The following is a 14,972-nucleotide window of genomic DNA, read 5'->3' as shown; positions in this document are numbered from 1 at the left end:
TAGACAAGAGTGTGATCTGTGTATGAGTTAGGCTAACTGTTCAAAATAAAGAATATACAAGAAACAGACAAGGGAAGTTCAAAATGTGTTATTAGTTTTAAGCATATTGGTGTTGGTTTTATGGAGTCTGTAAGGTGAATCCCTCAGGTTTTATTGTTTCTTATCTGGAGAGTTCCATCTGCATTCTCCCTCTGACCATGTCATCCCCAAGCAGTGATTAACGGCTACAAAATTTGCATCAATTTGAATAATGTCAAATGTCGGAATAAGACAGCAGAAAGTGATGATGGCTGTTAATGCAGTCTCTGAGACACGAGCCCTATAACGTTCCTGTTGGCAGATACACTCAAAAGGGAACCCATGTTCTTGATGCCACAGCTTTCACCTGCCAGCACAAAGTCTAAAAACAAGACACAGAGAGTTAGTTGGTTAGTTTGTGCATAACATTTAACTTTTTTACAATTGACACTTGAAATGAGAGAGGCACCTGCAGATGACAAGGTAGTACAACATGTCAACAATACTTTGGTGGTTCATTTTTACCTTTGTTCTAAAGATATCTTCAAGCATATTCTTTTCTTTTTACAAAAGAACCAAAACATGGACAACAAGAAAGATCTTGGGATAGATAATGAGAATAAATATGAAACCAAATTTAAGTCATACCCTCTAAACTAAAAAGAAAATCAAGTTTGAATAAAAATCAAACACTGTTACTAAGCTTGTTTACAAGATGTGCGGCATGTTGGGACAGTGATATTCTGATATTTACAATACTGTTCTCTTTTGTCCACCCTCTTCTCTGCTTATCTCCCTCTTCTTTCTCTCTCTTTCTCTTTTTTTAAAGCTCATGATCCACTCTGTTCACGTAATATTTCCAGGAAAAGATCATCTATTTGCATATGAATTTCAGTCAGGATTCCTCGAATGAGTTCTGAGGTTTATGGCTCAGTATGAGGCAGGACATTTTACACAGTTAAATCAGATAGGTCTGGCTCAGCTAAAGCAAAACTTTACGATCCATCCAAATGCAACCCCTTCACTTGTTTTAAAATCAGTTATGCAAATTTTGACAGGTTGACCTTCTAACCTCCAACCACTAATATACTTTGCCAAATCACTTGTTTTGGGTTTCTTTCTTTCTTTTTTTCTTTCTTTCTTTCTTTCTTTCTTTTTTTCTTTCTTTCTATGTTTAGTGTAAATGACTGTCATGCTGCCTATGTTTCAGGGTAAATAAAGGCCTAAGGGTGACACCGATCAAAGGGTGTATATTTATTTCAAAAGCATACATGTGCAGGAATAAATAAAATACAGAATAAAACCAGTCAAATTATTGGCAAATTCCACTATTTCACACAATAAACAACTTGGGTTAATTAAATTAACAAGTTTAGAAAATGGCTATTACTAATTGGCTAGTTTAGTTGATGATAAAGTAAAGCCCAAATTTCAAAGTGGGTGGGGGAATCATGGACTCATGTGTTTCAGTTGTTTGGATATCCAATGTATTCTTTTTATGAATGTATGGATTACAAATGCTGTATTAAGACAAATAACAGACAGCAGCATATTACAATTGATACATCACAGTTCAGACTCTTTCTACTGCAGTGCATCTGAAAATCGACCTAACTGTTCCACATCTGACTTCACAAATGTACAATGCTGGTATTATGGTATCTTTGTCTTTATATCATAATACTTTTTATATTACATTGTTTCTTCTATGTATATTACATTTTACTGTATCTTTTTTCTTTCTTTTAAGTACCTGGCAGTTACAGAAGAAAGCAATCTGGGAATTTCTTTATACAGTACAAACCTGTTTCTCTGTGCATGTGACAATAAAGCACCCATTGCCTGTATACAATGTTTTGGTTATCTTTCAGAGTCTCAACTGTCTGTGGTGTAGAATAACTTTCAATAATAGCGGTGAAATTCATCTTAACATTCTGCTTCAAGGGCATTTATGAATGTTGTGAGCTGCGTTGGGTGAATGTTTATTTAACAGTTAATTCATGCTCAGCATCTTTACAGCTTTTTACGGTTACAGGTCCCTCTAAAGCTGCTTGCCTCCAGTTAGCAGTAAATGTGTATAGATGGTGTGACAGAAATGGATTTGTTTAGCGTAGCAAAGAGGGATAGCATGGCAATGTGCTTTTTTACCGTTTAAAAAAATCAGTTAACTATCCATCACACAAAGATCGGGTTACACCAACATGCAGGTACTCTACTGGTCATCGCTTTTCTGACAGGGCTGTTTTCTGTCAGTAAGTGCTTAATGTCTTACTTATTGTTTTTCTTTTTTTAAGAGGGGGTGGGTGTTTTAGAGAAATAATATCATCAATGGCTCATAACTAATAATTATTCCTTATAACAAATTAAAGAGAAATCCAATTGTAGAACTCTGAAACTTTTTATTCATATCAAAAACACAGCATATATAGCATGTACCATACATTATGAATCAATTTTGTACAAACAGTTGCACCAACAAACTGACAATATAAATGTATAACATTACACAACACATTGACATATTTACATTTTATATTAAGTACAATTAGGCCTACTACTATCCAAGACTGTAAGTTCATCAGATTGTTTAGCTTTAGTTCTACAAAAACAAAAAGAAACAGGACAGAAAGTCTACCTTTTACCTTTTACCTACACACACTATGTCGACTGGTGTAATTTAACTACTCCTCTAAATGTGCTGTGTGAGCGTTGTGTGGGTGATACCATCAAAGAATCACAGATAGCAGTGTGGAATGACCTGATGTCAGCAGATCAGATCCAGGATCTGTTAATAATGAGTCAGATCTGATAGAGACTAGCTTTAGTTTGAATAAAAAGCTGACTGAGGATCTGATAGCGAGGCTGACTGTAGTTTCAGCGAGTGACACTCGTAGTGCATTGCTGCTGACTCAGCAGTTACTGTGGGAATCAAAGCCTTTTTACTCTGCTTTCGCACACTATAGTGATCTTAACGGTCTAAGTCAGCGCAAACTGTGTGTGTTTGTGTGCGTATTGTCTTTCACAACCAAACCTTACTCAAACATAAGGGACCAGACAAGTAAAATGTCCTGTCAAGAGTCTTTCTAAATCAAACTTTCCCCCCTTAACGTCCTATTAAACCTCTGTGCCCTCACGATGATAGATGATTCCTGTCGAGCTCAGTGTAGGGTAGAAATGCCCACTGGACCCATTGTACTGGCTGAGAATGGGGCTAGTGTAACCTAGGGAAGAGTGGGTGGGTGAAGAGGAGAGAACCGGGGCAGCTGCCACTTGTGGCACCCACTCTGGGCCACCTGAGTTGGGGGAGTAGCTACCAAAGCTTCCAGGTTGCGTGGGTCTATGAGGCCCATCTAAAGAAAGGTGCAGTGGCCTGCTTAACCCGTCAGCTCCCACCTCGTTAGCTGCAGACACTCCAGACATCTCGGATAAGAAGCTGCTAAGACAAGGTGTTGGACCGGATGATGAAGGGGAGGGGATCCTGTCCGCCGTGGGAGAGATGTTAAGGGCAGTTGAGTGTTTGGGGCTGCCCCTCTCACTGTCACCTGACTCTGGAGCCCCTGAGCCGCCATCACCACCGGCCAGGAAATCAGACTTTCTCTTCCTTTTGCGTCGGAAGTTTCCGTTGTCAAACATCTTCTCACAGTTTGGGTCAAGTGTCCAGTAGTTGCCCTTGCCTGTGACAAGAATGTAGAGTTGATGAGGTTCAATTTCAATTTGAAAAAAGGGAAAATAGCTTTGCAACACAACACACCAAAAAAACACCACAGCACATTCAAAAAGCAATACAATAAAACTGTATATGCAAATTAGGTTTTCCCTTCCTAGAGAGAGATATTCAAAACAGAGCCAATAACAAACCAAGAAAAATTACCTGGATCATCCTCATCCCTTGGGACTTTTTTGAAGCAGTCATTGAGTGACAGGTTGTGTCTGATGGAATTCTGCCAGCCTGCTTTACTCTTGTTGTAGAAAGGAAAGTTGTCAGCCACGTACTGGTAAATCTGACTCAATGTCAGTCTCCTGTCTGGTGCTCCGTGGATAGCCATGGCGATGAGAGCGGAGTAGGAGTAAGGTGGCCTGACGAGCTTCATCAGGTCTTCCTGTGAAGGCAGAGAGAACCAGCTCAACTCCCCTCCTGGACCCCCAGCTCCAGCAGGACCCAGGTAAGGCCTCTGCATGCCATAGTGCTGAGGGACAAAGGGAGGACCGGGGTTACCAGGTGGGCCGGAAGTAGACAGGTACGGTGATGTGTTGATGCCGGAGCCGTTGAACCAGAGGTAAGGGTTTGGGGATGAGGTGGTGTAGTCGCTCAGGTCGTAGGACGTCGGAGCGGTGCGCTGAGGACTCGGCAGTGAAGGAGGAGGGTAGTAACATTCGCTGTACATGCTGAGTTCAGGGGGCTCCTGGCCGAGGCTGGGGAACTGTGGGCCACACCGAGGAGGAGACTGGCCCTGGGCCTCAAATGAAGACATTGTGAATTCTTTTCTCACCTCTCGGATTCTCCTCTCAACCCTTTGACTTTAGTTGTCCTTCCTTTCTATGCAAGTTTTTTTTTTTTTTTTTTTTTTTTGTTTTGTTTTGCCCCCGAAAGTCCTTTCCTTGTTTAAACCTTTGCAGGTATTTGAATGTGAGCTGATCCAAATGATGGTCTCTACACTTCCAAGTTGTGGACTGCTCTTCTCCAACCCTTTCTTGCCTGCTTGCCCTTGCTTTGTGTCAAGATGTCACCTGTCATACCTGCTTTATCTGTTTCCCAGGAAACGCCCCCTGCCTCGTTTGATTGGTTGTTTTCTCAGGTGAGTAGTCTGTTCCTGCTTTCTCTCTGCTTTTTTTTCCTGCTGTCAGCTAGTTCAGTTCCTCCAGGGGTTTTGTTCAGCCTCAATTGAATAATTTTCCACTCAAGCTGTTACTCCAAAATTAATTGAGTTAAGTTCACTCATCGAAAGCTTTGATGATTATGATGCAAATTTAAACAGACTGAAATAATACTGTTTGGCCTATTTAGATTATAGCCTACATTTAAATCATACATATTATAACCTGCTGTCATGGACAGCTTATTCACTAGGAAGATGAACAACCTCCTACAGAAAAAATAACATGTTGTTACTAGTGTTTAAATAGGCCTATGGATATATATTTAATGTTACATTTATATCACATTACATTAATATATTCTGTAAAGCTTGGGCCACACTTATATGCCTAAATAAAGACTGATAATTATGATGAACAAAACAATAACAAATGTAATGGCTTCTAAAAAACAGCACTATACAGGCCTATATCATAGAAGTAGGAAAAGTGCATACTTATGTATTGTAGTAACAGGAACAATAGGCTAAAAAATAGCATTGCAGTGACAGTAGCCATATATAGCCCGATAGTCTTGTCTGTTTACGAAATAAGGCTGTTGTGTCAAATTTATCTTGGCTAACGTCGGAAGTTACATCATCACGTTTTAAAAGTAATTGCGTCGTTTTTTTCTTAAGTTAGCGCGAGAAGAACTTTCTATTTCAAACTAATGTCAATTTACTGAAGAACGAGAACAGCTCTTTATCGTAAGTTTTGCACATTTTTAAATTAGATGATACCTTTTAACCGCATAAACGGCTTATTAAAATGTCAGTTAGTATTTTTAGGTGACGTTACCATTGTTACTCAGCCAAAATCTTAATTTTAATTGCAACTTGCTGACGTGACGTTGTATGTTAAGCTAACGTTAACGTTAGCTAACTAACGTTTACCTTTGCTGCAATGACAAGCTAACGTCAGGAACGGCCGGAACGGCTTGTCAGTGTTAGCTAGCTCAAGTCGGTTTTTTTTTTAGGAGAAGTCTCTGTGTGACTAGCAGTTACTACTGTGTCGGTCTATCTACGTTAACCGACAGCTTATAAAAGCCATATGCCGGTTTGAAATTCAGATGGCCGATTTATCTTTGCTCCCCGAGCTTCCGCTGAACATCAACGACGACGTGTTGGAGCTGAACAAGGATTTGGAGAGAATTATAGAAGACGTTGAAAATATATCAGGTAACGTTAACTTATGTAACTTTGTCTTACTGCACTGGTGTTAGATATCGCAGTCATTGGGGACACCGGTGTCTGTAGTATGGAGACGTTAACTAACGTTATTTCTTTTTTTCTGTCCAACTGTAGTGCAGCTGACTTGGATGGCTTATGACCTGGTGGCGCTGCGGACCAGTCCTGAGCTGGGGGCCGCTATGGAGAAACTGGAAGAAGCCTATCCTAGATGCTTTGCTGTTGTCTGTGGAGACCAAAAACAGGAGCCAGAGATGGACATGTGTCCTGACTCTACTGCCACTACACCTACTCAGATGTGATTTCAGAGTTTTTAGTTTACAAGAATACATCACTGAGCTGAAGTGGAAATGCTTGATAAAGCTTGTAAATGTTGTTTCAAAGTAAATGCTAAAGCTCTGTTTTAATGTTTACTGTGCTATGGAGAAGCAGGTCTTTGGACTGCTGTTTCTGCTCTAAGCCACACTGTAACATACTTTTAGCTGTAAAACAGTTTAATTCACTAATGTGAAGACTGCAGCTCTTTGATTGTTGTTAGTTGATGTTAGATTGTCCTGCACGTTTCATTTGTTTTGTAGGTTATAAGGTTTTCTTACCTGTTTAGCCTGTTATTGAATAATAATAATAATAATAATAATAATAAAATAAAAAAATTCAATGAGTGTGTTCTTTTGTGGTCTTTTATATACTTGCATGTCTGGCACCTACTTTTGTCTTGTATTAATATCCTTTTATGTTTAAATTGGGATGTGTTAAGGAAAGACTCATTTCACATACGTCAAGATTCGGGAGATTTTGATTTCTTACACTGGAGCATTTAATGAATACTCAAATGAGGACAAAATTAAGCAGGCAGTACAGTTTAACCACGATGTGTTATTGTGCAGTGCCGTCCCAACTCTGAAGTTCTTGTCCTCCTGAAGGTGTATTTAAACTCGTGCTGGAGGCGTTCCGTTTAGCTGAACCTTTAAGGTAAACAAAGATATTAATAAACACAGATGCTAAAGCCTAGTTCAGCCTATCTCTCTTTCTGGGAAGTATGCAAAAGTGTGGCTGGCCCACCGACCTCCAAAAGGAGACGGTCCTGAAACAAAACATGCCCTTATCATACGGCTGCCTAGATTCTCGGAATCTGTAGAGAGACCAACGTAATTGTACATGAACAGGTTTGGTTATTAGAGACTGGCTGAATATTCTCGTCCCCTGACGAGAATGTGACCTATGAATTTGACCTGAGGTTGTCTAAGCTTTCCCTTTTGTCTCATCGTACCAGACCATGGTGTTTCTGGAAATGCCACCACAGGATGTTACATCAACATTCAGAATTGCATTTCAAGTATGTAAGATTTTGTGTATGGTATATAATTATATTTAACATTACAGTTTTTTCTTATGCAATTATTTTTCAGATGGAAAACACAGAGACGAGCACAGAACAAGCTATTTCAACTGCCTGCATTGATCTGGAAAACATACTAAAAGGGCTGGACTCCTTATCTAACTGCATGGATCAACTGGCATGTATGTTTGACTGTTTATCCCCATACGCTCCCTTTACACTTCCAAAATGTCAGTAAGCATCAATTATGCCAGTAAGATGGCCTTGTTGATCGATTTGCAAATATGCAAAGCACATGATGTAGCTGTTGTCCTAGATCTGAAATGTGATAGCCAAAATTGGAATATTGTACACCAACTGCTGCTCAACTTAGCTTTCCTTGTAGATGTCAGTGGTGCAGAGTTACTACATGATGTCTGTCAGATCACACTCTGCTGATAAGTAGATAGGAGCAACGGAACGATATCACACACATGGTTGTCCATCATGTCATTTGATACAAGGAATGATGTTGACACTTTTTTGCCAGGGGGGGGACAGTTGTGGGCAAAGAGGCAGTCAAAGGGGTCTACTTACTGTGTTGTCTTACTAGAATGGAACTAAGTGCTTATACTAACAACTCAAAGCCTGGAAACAAACATCAGAGGTGTGTTGATTTGGCCTTTAAAAAAAATATATATATATATATATATATATATATATATATATATATATATATATATATATTTTAATACATTGTTTTGGCTTGTAGTATACACTAAATTATACTCTTTTACCATTTTGTACTAATTAAAAATTATAAAAGACATGCTCGAACAGATGTCAATCTGTTATTTCTAAGAGCTGTTGCCAGTTTCAAATTTGAAAACCTGTTAAAAACAAAAAGAAAATTGTTTTCCTGAAGATAAAATACACATTTAGTGTGTCGGTTCTGTCTCACCCCCAAATTGTTTTTAAATTGTTTCAGCTGTGAGTAGCTCTTCTGTTTTCATTGTGCATTTGATTGTGGAACAATTCTGTTCATCAACACTACACTATCTAATTTAGCATTCACACTTGACTCTTTTGTGTGTTTTTTCTTGAGTGTATGCAGACCATATTCAAAACCTGCTTTGAATTAATGTGTAGAATAGAATAGGGAGAAAACTCAACTCTTGGATATATCCAAATAAATTTCTCAGTGATCAGGTGTGGTTTGGAACCTTATATACTTTGAAACATGACTTTTAGACATCTTAGAACTGTGTTGACCTGTGGCAACTGTGAAACAAGGTATTTGTTTTCTGCCGGCAGTGCGAACCCAGCAGAGGCAGTGTGATCTGATCGTTTGTGTTGGACACCCTGACAAGTTGGCGTTTTCGGAAAATCCAAGAGGCACTGAAGCATCAGCCCCCAGGCTGACTTGAGGCATGAAGAACAGAGGTAATCCTGTGTGTCTTGAGAACATTGTTTAATAAAATATACAATCCATGTAAAAATCATTCATTTTTCTCTCATTCTGTTAACTAAAAGTACAAGTGGAGTTACCAAAAAGAGGAATTACATAACCATGACCTTTTTGTGTTTTACGAAAATTGTGACATTTGTTTGGTTGTTTAAAAAAGCTTCTGAACAAGCCGTACACATTAGCATACAGTGACCGATGCAAAGACACACATTAAGCTTGTTGTTGGTAGTGGTCAGAGTCCCGCAGGGTGCAGCAGACAACACTGGCTTTGCGTTTCAGAGCTCTGGTCTGTGGCATCAATGAGCAGCAGTGGGGTGTGTGTGTGGTGGGTAATCATCTCCTTCACCCCGGGGAAACTCTACAGCACAGCAGCACACAAACAAAATGACAGGGGCACAGCACAAGTCGGCAGCACTCCCCGAGGCGTGCCACAAGATGTGAACTTTCCAGTTTACTTTAAGTCAACACAGACTGGCTTTTTCCTGTCATTTTAACATTGTAGTTAATGGCATCATCATTTTCAGTTTACCTTGGTGTTTTTGAGGCCAGTGCCGAGGGAGTAGGAGTTGCCTTGGTTACGGATCATAATGTTGTAAACCTTGCCTTGTTTCAAAAGCATCAGGGTGTAGGGGTGCTCAACCGCGCCTTGTGAGCTGTCCCTTACCACAAATGCCCCATCCTAAAGACACACATTTTTAAATGATTTTGCAAATAAAGTCCTTTCAGCTGCCTGTTTGTGTATGTGTGTTGTGTGCTCTAGAAAGAGGAGGATGAGATATGCGAGACTGTGAGGGAGCACCTGACCTTGTTCACCTCTCTGAGAGCAACTTCAGCTTGATGTCTGGTCACCTTTCCTACATACCAGCTGGGATCCAAACCCTGGGTACAACATAATTTGAGTCATAGTAAGGACTAAATCATTTGTTGGTTGGTGGCAATCTGTACATATTCTGAATGCGTATGCTGTGTTTTTTTATTTTTTATTTTTTTTTTGTATTTTCTTAACAGCAGATACTGTATGTGTCCCAAGACAAATTTTCCTTTTGGACAATGAAGTCTATCTTATCTTAATCTATATATTTCTTATGTCTCTTTTGCAGTGACAGAAATGTGTTTGACATTGTTGTTATTGTAAAAGAAATGTAACAGATAATCACAATTACCCAACCTAGTGAATAAAATGCAAATCTCCTGAGTTCAGAGACCTAAGGGTCCCACTATAACGTTCCTTTTACAACATCGCCATCTGCTGTTTCCATTCCGAAAGTACTCAAAAGTGTGAAATTGCACAGAAAAGCTCTAATATCATACATGTTATCCAGCAAGCACAGTATGAATGGAAAATCACGGCTCAATAGTGATTCCACTTTTGATTCTCACCTCACTTGGTCCTGGTATTGAATTGTTAACCTTAGCAGGCTGTGTTGGTGCTGGAGGAAGTGGAATGAGTTTACTTGCTCTTGGGAGGGAGATATGAAATTAAACATTATTAAAAGACAACTTAAATAATTTCATTACCCACAATGAAGTTAGACTTACAAATTGTTTCAGGTTGGCCTACCTGTTGGCCACATCTGTAGGTCTGGGAACTCTTGGTTTAAAGATCTCGCTTGTGGATGAGCCAGGAGCCTTGACAGCGCTGCCCTCTTGTGGACATGATGGATAGTGCGAAACAGAAATGTGTAATATTGCGACAAGCTCACGACATTTTGCTATTCAGCTGTTACAACCACTCCAAACGCTACGTAATAAGCGGCACATACTTGGTTTCGTAAGGTCTGTCTGGGATGGGCCACATTGCCCAGGCTTCTTGCTCCTGTCGACATGCAGATTGGGTTGGCTGGCTGGTGTTTGGAAAATAGAAAAACATGTTTTACATAAGGCTCATCAACATTATCATCATCAGTAAGTCGGGTGGGGGAGGAGGTGTTAATTGTACAGTCACCTAGTGCTTTTAGAGGTCTCTGAGGGGTCATTCTTGGTGGGCGGGGGTGTGGAAGTTTTGAGGTCCTTTCAGCAGGGATTGGCTCATTAACCGGATCTACTCACATACGTACACAGATTTTTTAAGTTAGGCCTGCAGCAAATGTAATCACCAATTCTGCTTTCAAAGCATATAAAATGAAAGGCAACAGATTACACTGATATGTTTTCACATGTGATTGCATTTCTTTGTGTACAGCTAGCACTGACTGTTCTGAAGTGTATCCCCTCTTGGAGCTGGAGGTGGCCTCATTATGTCCTCAGAGGAAGGCCTCTCGCAGTTCTCTTCATAGTTCTTGTCACTGTCTCGTTGCTCAGCTGTTTGTGGTTCATTCAGAGCATAGATGTCGCTGTCTTCCCCCCCCTCCTGGTGTGGACCTTCATAGTCATGATCACTGTCATTGTCCTGACCACAGCCCAGATATGTGACAAGACACAAGTACAAAATACAGTTTAGTGAACTATTACTTTTGTCACTTAATTTTATTAATTTGCTTTGACTTTGACCCTGAAGTTTGTGTCAGAATCACAATCAGCTTTATTGGCCAGGTTTGCGTAAACAAAACAGGAATTTGACTCCAGTTAATCTTTGCTCTCAAAGTACAACACTCACTTAACATATAAAGAATAAAAACAGAAAGGACAGTAAGAAATATAAAAAAAGTAAAACAATACAAGAGAATTTAGAAATTTACAAATAATGTACAATAACAATTGAAGAGAGGGAAGGAATAGTTCAATATCAGTATAGTCTGAGATTTAAGATTTAAATATAAATATAGTGCAAGGCAGTTCAGTGCAATGGTAATATATTAATAACAATATTGCAATTGTGAGATTGAAAATATACATGAGGTGTTGATTGACTTTGTTCAGCGTAAGGGTGGGGGCTATTTCTGAGCTTTCAACAGATCATATCATTAAAACTTATGAAAAATAACTTAAGTTTTTACTTACGAACTCATCAGAGTCCCAAACTTCTTCCTTCTGTACAAATACTGTAGGGAAATAACCCATGAAAAGAATAGTATCAGGCCTAAAGGAATCATGGCTTTATCACATCAGTAGTATAGTTGAATCCAAGTGTTCTTTACCTTGTTTTGGGTGCTTTTGTGCCTTTGATCTGCACAAAAAAATAAATAAAGAAATGATGCATTGTTCAGTTACAGTGTCATATTTTCTGCAAAATAAAGTCTGTTTTCTTACGTATGACCGAAGGCCCTCTTCTGTTCCCCCTTGTTGATTTCACTTTGGATCTTAACAATTATTCTGTTAAGATAAGACCATTTATAAACAATATTTATAGTTGGAAAACTGTTTGGTGTCAATGAAATAAATATATCTTCAGTCAGACTCACTGGACATAAAGGCTGGGGAACCCTTGAAGTTCATGTGCAGTCATTTGCTGGAGGACGTAGATTTCAATATAAATGAAAAATAGAAAATCAATTGCTCAGTGTATTTTCAGAATAGTAAATAAGTGTAAAGGACTCCAGAGATATACACATACTTACCATGAACTGTGCTCCAGTTATGCTGCCCTTTATCACAAATTTGTCGCAGCCTGATAACCCAAGCTGAGAAGATGTCACACACTTTTAGAGCAGGCAAATTAACTTTTACTGCATAGTATTGAGTTATATGATTGTCTGAAATTCACCTGTCTTCGAGTTGCACTTTTAAGGTTTAGTATTATTAAATATACTGCATTACATTTCAAAAACTTATTTTGACAATTGAGAAAATATATTCTAACAGACTAAACATTGAACTGTTGCTTACATTACTCAAGCACTGTGTATTGTATTCTTTACTTAGTTTCATGCATATTGTACAGGCCCATTTGAGATCAAAATTTAATAAAAAAGGAACTACAGTACTTGACAGAGGATCATGGTTTCCGCGGGGTCTTAAGAAGTCTAAAAAAGTCTAAAATTTCTAAATAAAAATTTTAGGCCTTAAAAAGTCTTAAATTTGTTGAGTACTGTGTTCTTAGGTCTCAAATAATTTCAAACGGGTCTTAAATTTCCCCACGTCCATGTAAGGCTACCGCTAATGCTCGCTGAAATGTTTTTTTTTTAATTCTGTGGTGTTGTAGGCCTAATTCTTTCTTTTGCTCGTCCAAATATAATTCGCTGTACATATACAGGTTATTATTACTCTGTGTCGCTTTTATTCAATTTGAATACATTTATTTAATATGCAAGTACTTACCTGTGACTCTGCATTTTGTTGTACTTTTGATGTCATGATTTAGGTCTTAAATTTCATTCATGAAGGGTCTTAAAAAGTCTTACATTTGACTTAATAAAACCTGCAGAAACCCTGAAGATGTATAAATGTTTTATTTCAACTTGATGCTGCTCTTTTGATACTCACCCTCCTCATGTAGTCAGCTAGACTTTGGGGATTCCATCCCATCACTTCCACTTTAGAGGGAGCATTGTTTAAACTCATGCTTGTCTCTCGTGGGTATCGCATCCACCGAGAATGAAGGGTTTAATGACAGCAGGAGCTTTTTGTTTTGCACTGGGCTCACAAAACTGTTGCTGTTAAAGTCCTCAACATACTCAACCTACCTTCATAATGAGAGTTTAGTATCATCTCTCTAACCTTTAAATAAGCATTTTTGTGGTGCCTCATTGTGTCTTTTGTGTAAAAGACTTAAGTAGAAAGTTTCTGTGGTTTTAAAGCACTGCACTAATTTAAGCACATGCACACTGCAGATTATATCTATGTCTAAACATAGAGCCTGCTGATTTCCTTTCACACACCTACGTACACTACCACAGGCTTGTAGCTGCATACCGTGGTTATCGTTTTAGTTAGTGCAAACGTATGTGTGTAATTTAATGTGAGAGGCAGATTTCTTAAACTATTTTAAATATGATTAGATGTAAATAACCTTGTATGTATTTGGATTAAATGTGGAAATACTCTTCTAAATAGTTTTATTTATATGCATAGATTGATGTTGCTGCTTAGAGATGTTTCTTGTGAGTCATGTTGCGACCTCATACATGCTTTTTAACATGGCATTGTTGAAGTGTGTGTCAGATCTTGTATGCCAGCATGCAGCCTGCGGCCTGCGACAGGCCTCTTGGTATCTCACACCCAGGTGAGAGAGGAGGGCAGCAGAGAGAAGGAATGATCAATCACGCTCACATCTCCCAAGACCCCCAGGCATGTCTAGGTGAATACATGAGTCCTCCTGGGGGGTCCCTGTGGGAGATCACCCCCTCCTCCCCTGTTTTCCTCTTCTATCCTGATTGGGAATCATACTCCCCACCCCATGAAAGACATGTATAAAGAAATACAGTATAATTATAAAGCAAGAGATGCAACACCTTTAGCAAGGTATTACATCAGTGTAAAGATGTGGTTGTTTTTACTAAGTCCAGCTCATTTTTCAAAACTGTTGCAAGATAAATAACTGACCCTCTCCCTATAAATGTTATCATCAACTTGTAAAGCACTACCAAGCGACAGCCATCATATGGGACCAATATGGAGCCAATAATGCACTCTGTGGAAAGCGGAGATAAGGGGCGGATCACTGAGGGCTTCCAGTGAGGCCAAACCTTCATTAACGCACAGCAGGACAGCATGGGAAATACAGGACATCCCCAGAAGCAAACAGACAAATGGGAAGGATGGGAGGGAGTGTTTTGGTCTGTGAGTCCTTCTGCAGTCAGGATTTTATTTTTACTCTGTGTAGTGGTAGTTTCTCATTTTTTCTGTCCTTTCTTGTAAGACATTTCCTACCCCGGAAACCCATTTTGTCTTACATTAACCATATGATATTCATGTATGTGGCGTTGTGTTGACAGTTGTTTGACAGTGTTTAAGTGTTTCTAATGGAGTTTGGGTGTTTTTCTTTTATCAGTGCCCAGAGCTTATATGTCAAATAAATAGACTATACAGTTTCCAGAGTTCCCCTAAAAGTAATACCATTGATCAACTATATAATGTAATGATAATCTGTGCTGTATGTCTCACTTATCTTGTTATTTACGGCTTTAACTGGTCTGTAAAGATAGTGAAACAGCTTTGTCCCACACCCTCTCCCCCAGGCATGGACCCCCTCATGAAGGTAATATCCATGCCATCACTCATTTAGCTGAGACAGTGGCAGATTTATGAC

The 14,972-nt window shown here is 39.1% G+C and overlaps 2 protein-coding genes across 4 annotated transcripts; one reads left to right on the top strand and one right to left on the bottom strand.

Moving 5' to 3' along the window:
• Nucleotides 1-2,465: 2,465 nt before the first annotated feature.
• On the bottom strand, nucleotides 2,466-5,754 carry foxi3b (forkhead box I3b). 2 transcript variants are annotated; one of them, XM_028590040.1, is made up of 3 exons: nucleotides 5,331-5,754; nucleotides 3,890-4,475; nucleotides 2,466-3,692 (listed from the first exon to the last, which is right to left on the bottom strand). In XM_028590040.1, exons 2-3 carry the CDS (start codon nucleotides 4,401-4,403, stop codon nucleotides 3,133-3,135), a joined length of 1,074 nt encoding a protein of 357 aa, XP_028445841.1. In that variant the 5' UTR covers nucleotides 4,404-4,475; nucleotides 5,331-5,754; the 3' UTR covers nucleotides 2,466-3,132. The 2 variants fall into 2 exon arrangements, with proteins under 2 accessions (XP_028445841.1, XP_028445840.1); XM_028590039.1 differs by lacking the exon at nucleotides 5,331-5,754 and having other exon boundaries at nucleotides 3,890-4,564.
• syce3 (synaptonemal complex central element protein 3) lies at nucleotides 5,440-6,530 on the top strand. 2 transcript variants are annotated; one of them, XM_028590042.1, is made up of 3 exons: nucleotides 5,440-5,579; nucleotides 5,909-6,050; nucleotides 6,177-6,530. In XM_028590042.1, exons 2-3 carry the CDS (start codon nucleotides 5,942-5,944, stop codon nucleotides 6,359-6,361), a joined length of 294 nt encoding a protein of 97 aa, XP_028445843.1. In that variant the 5' UTR covers nucleotides 5,440-5,579; nucleotides 5,909-5,941; the 3' UTR covers nucleotides 6,362-6,530. The 2 variants fall into 2 exon arrangements, with proteins under 2 accessions (XP_028445843.1, XP_028445842.1); XM_028590041.1 differs by having other exon boundaries at nucleotides 5,455-5,579; nucleotides 5,942-6,050.
• Nucleotides 6,531-14,972: the final 8,442 nt, after the last annotated feature.

Source organism: Perca flavescens, chromosome 10 (assembly GCF_004354835.1).
Source record: "Perca flavescens isolate YP-PL-M2 chromosome 10, PFLA_1.0, whole genome shotgun sequence".
NCBI lineage: Eukaryota > Metazoa > Chordata > Actinopteri > Perciformes > Percidae > Perca > Perca flavescens.
The sequence above is the reverse complement of the archived record's forward strand: the minus strand, read 5'-3'. Positions and strand labels throughout refer to the sequence as shown.

What these genes read in the sequence shown, in the direction of transcription:
- foxi3b (XM_028590039.1), bottom strand. Translation starts at nt 4,490, where the DNA reads ATGTCTTCATTTGAGGCCCAGGGCCAGTCTCCTCCTCGGTGTGGCCCA. An exon ending in AAGGGATGAGGATGATCCAG is followed by an intron (nt 3,693 to 3,889) that starts GTAATTTTTCTT and finishes TTCTTGTCACAG; the next exon opens with GCAAGGGCAACTACTGGACA.
- syce3 (XM_028590042.1), top strand. Translation starts at nt 5,942, where the DNA reads ATGGCCGATTTATCTTTGCTCCCCGAGCTTCCGCTGAACATCAACGAC. An exon ending in AGACGTTGAAAATATATCAG is followed by an intron (nt 6,051 to 6,176) that starts GTAACGTTAACT and finishes GTCCAACTGTAG; the next exon opens with TGCAGCTGACTTGGATGGCT.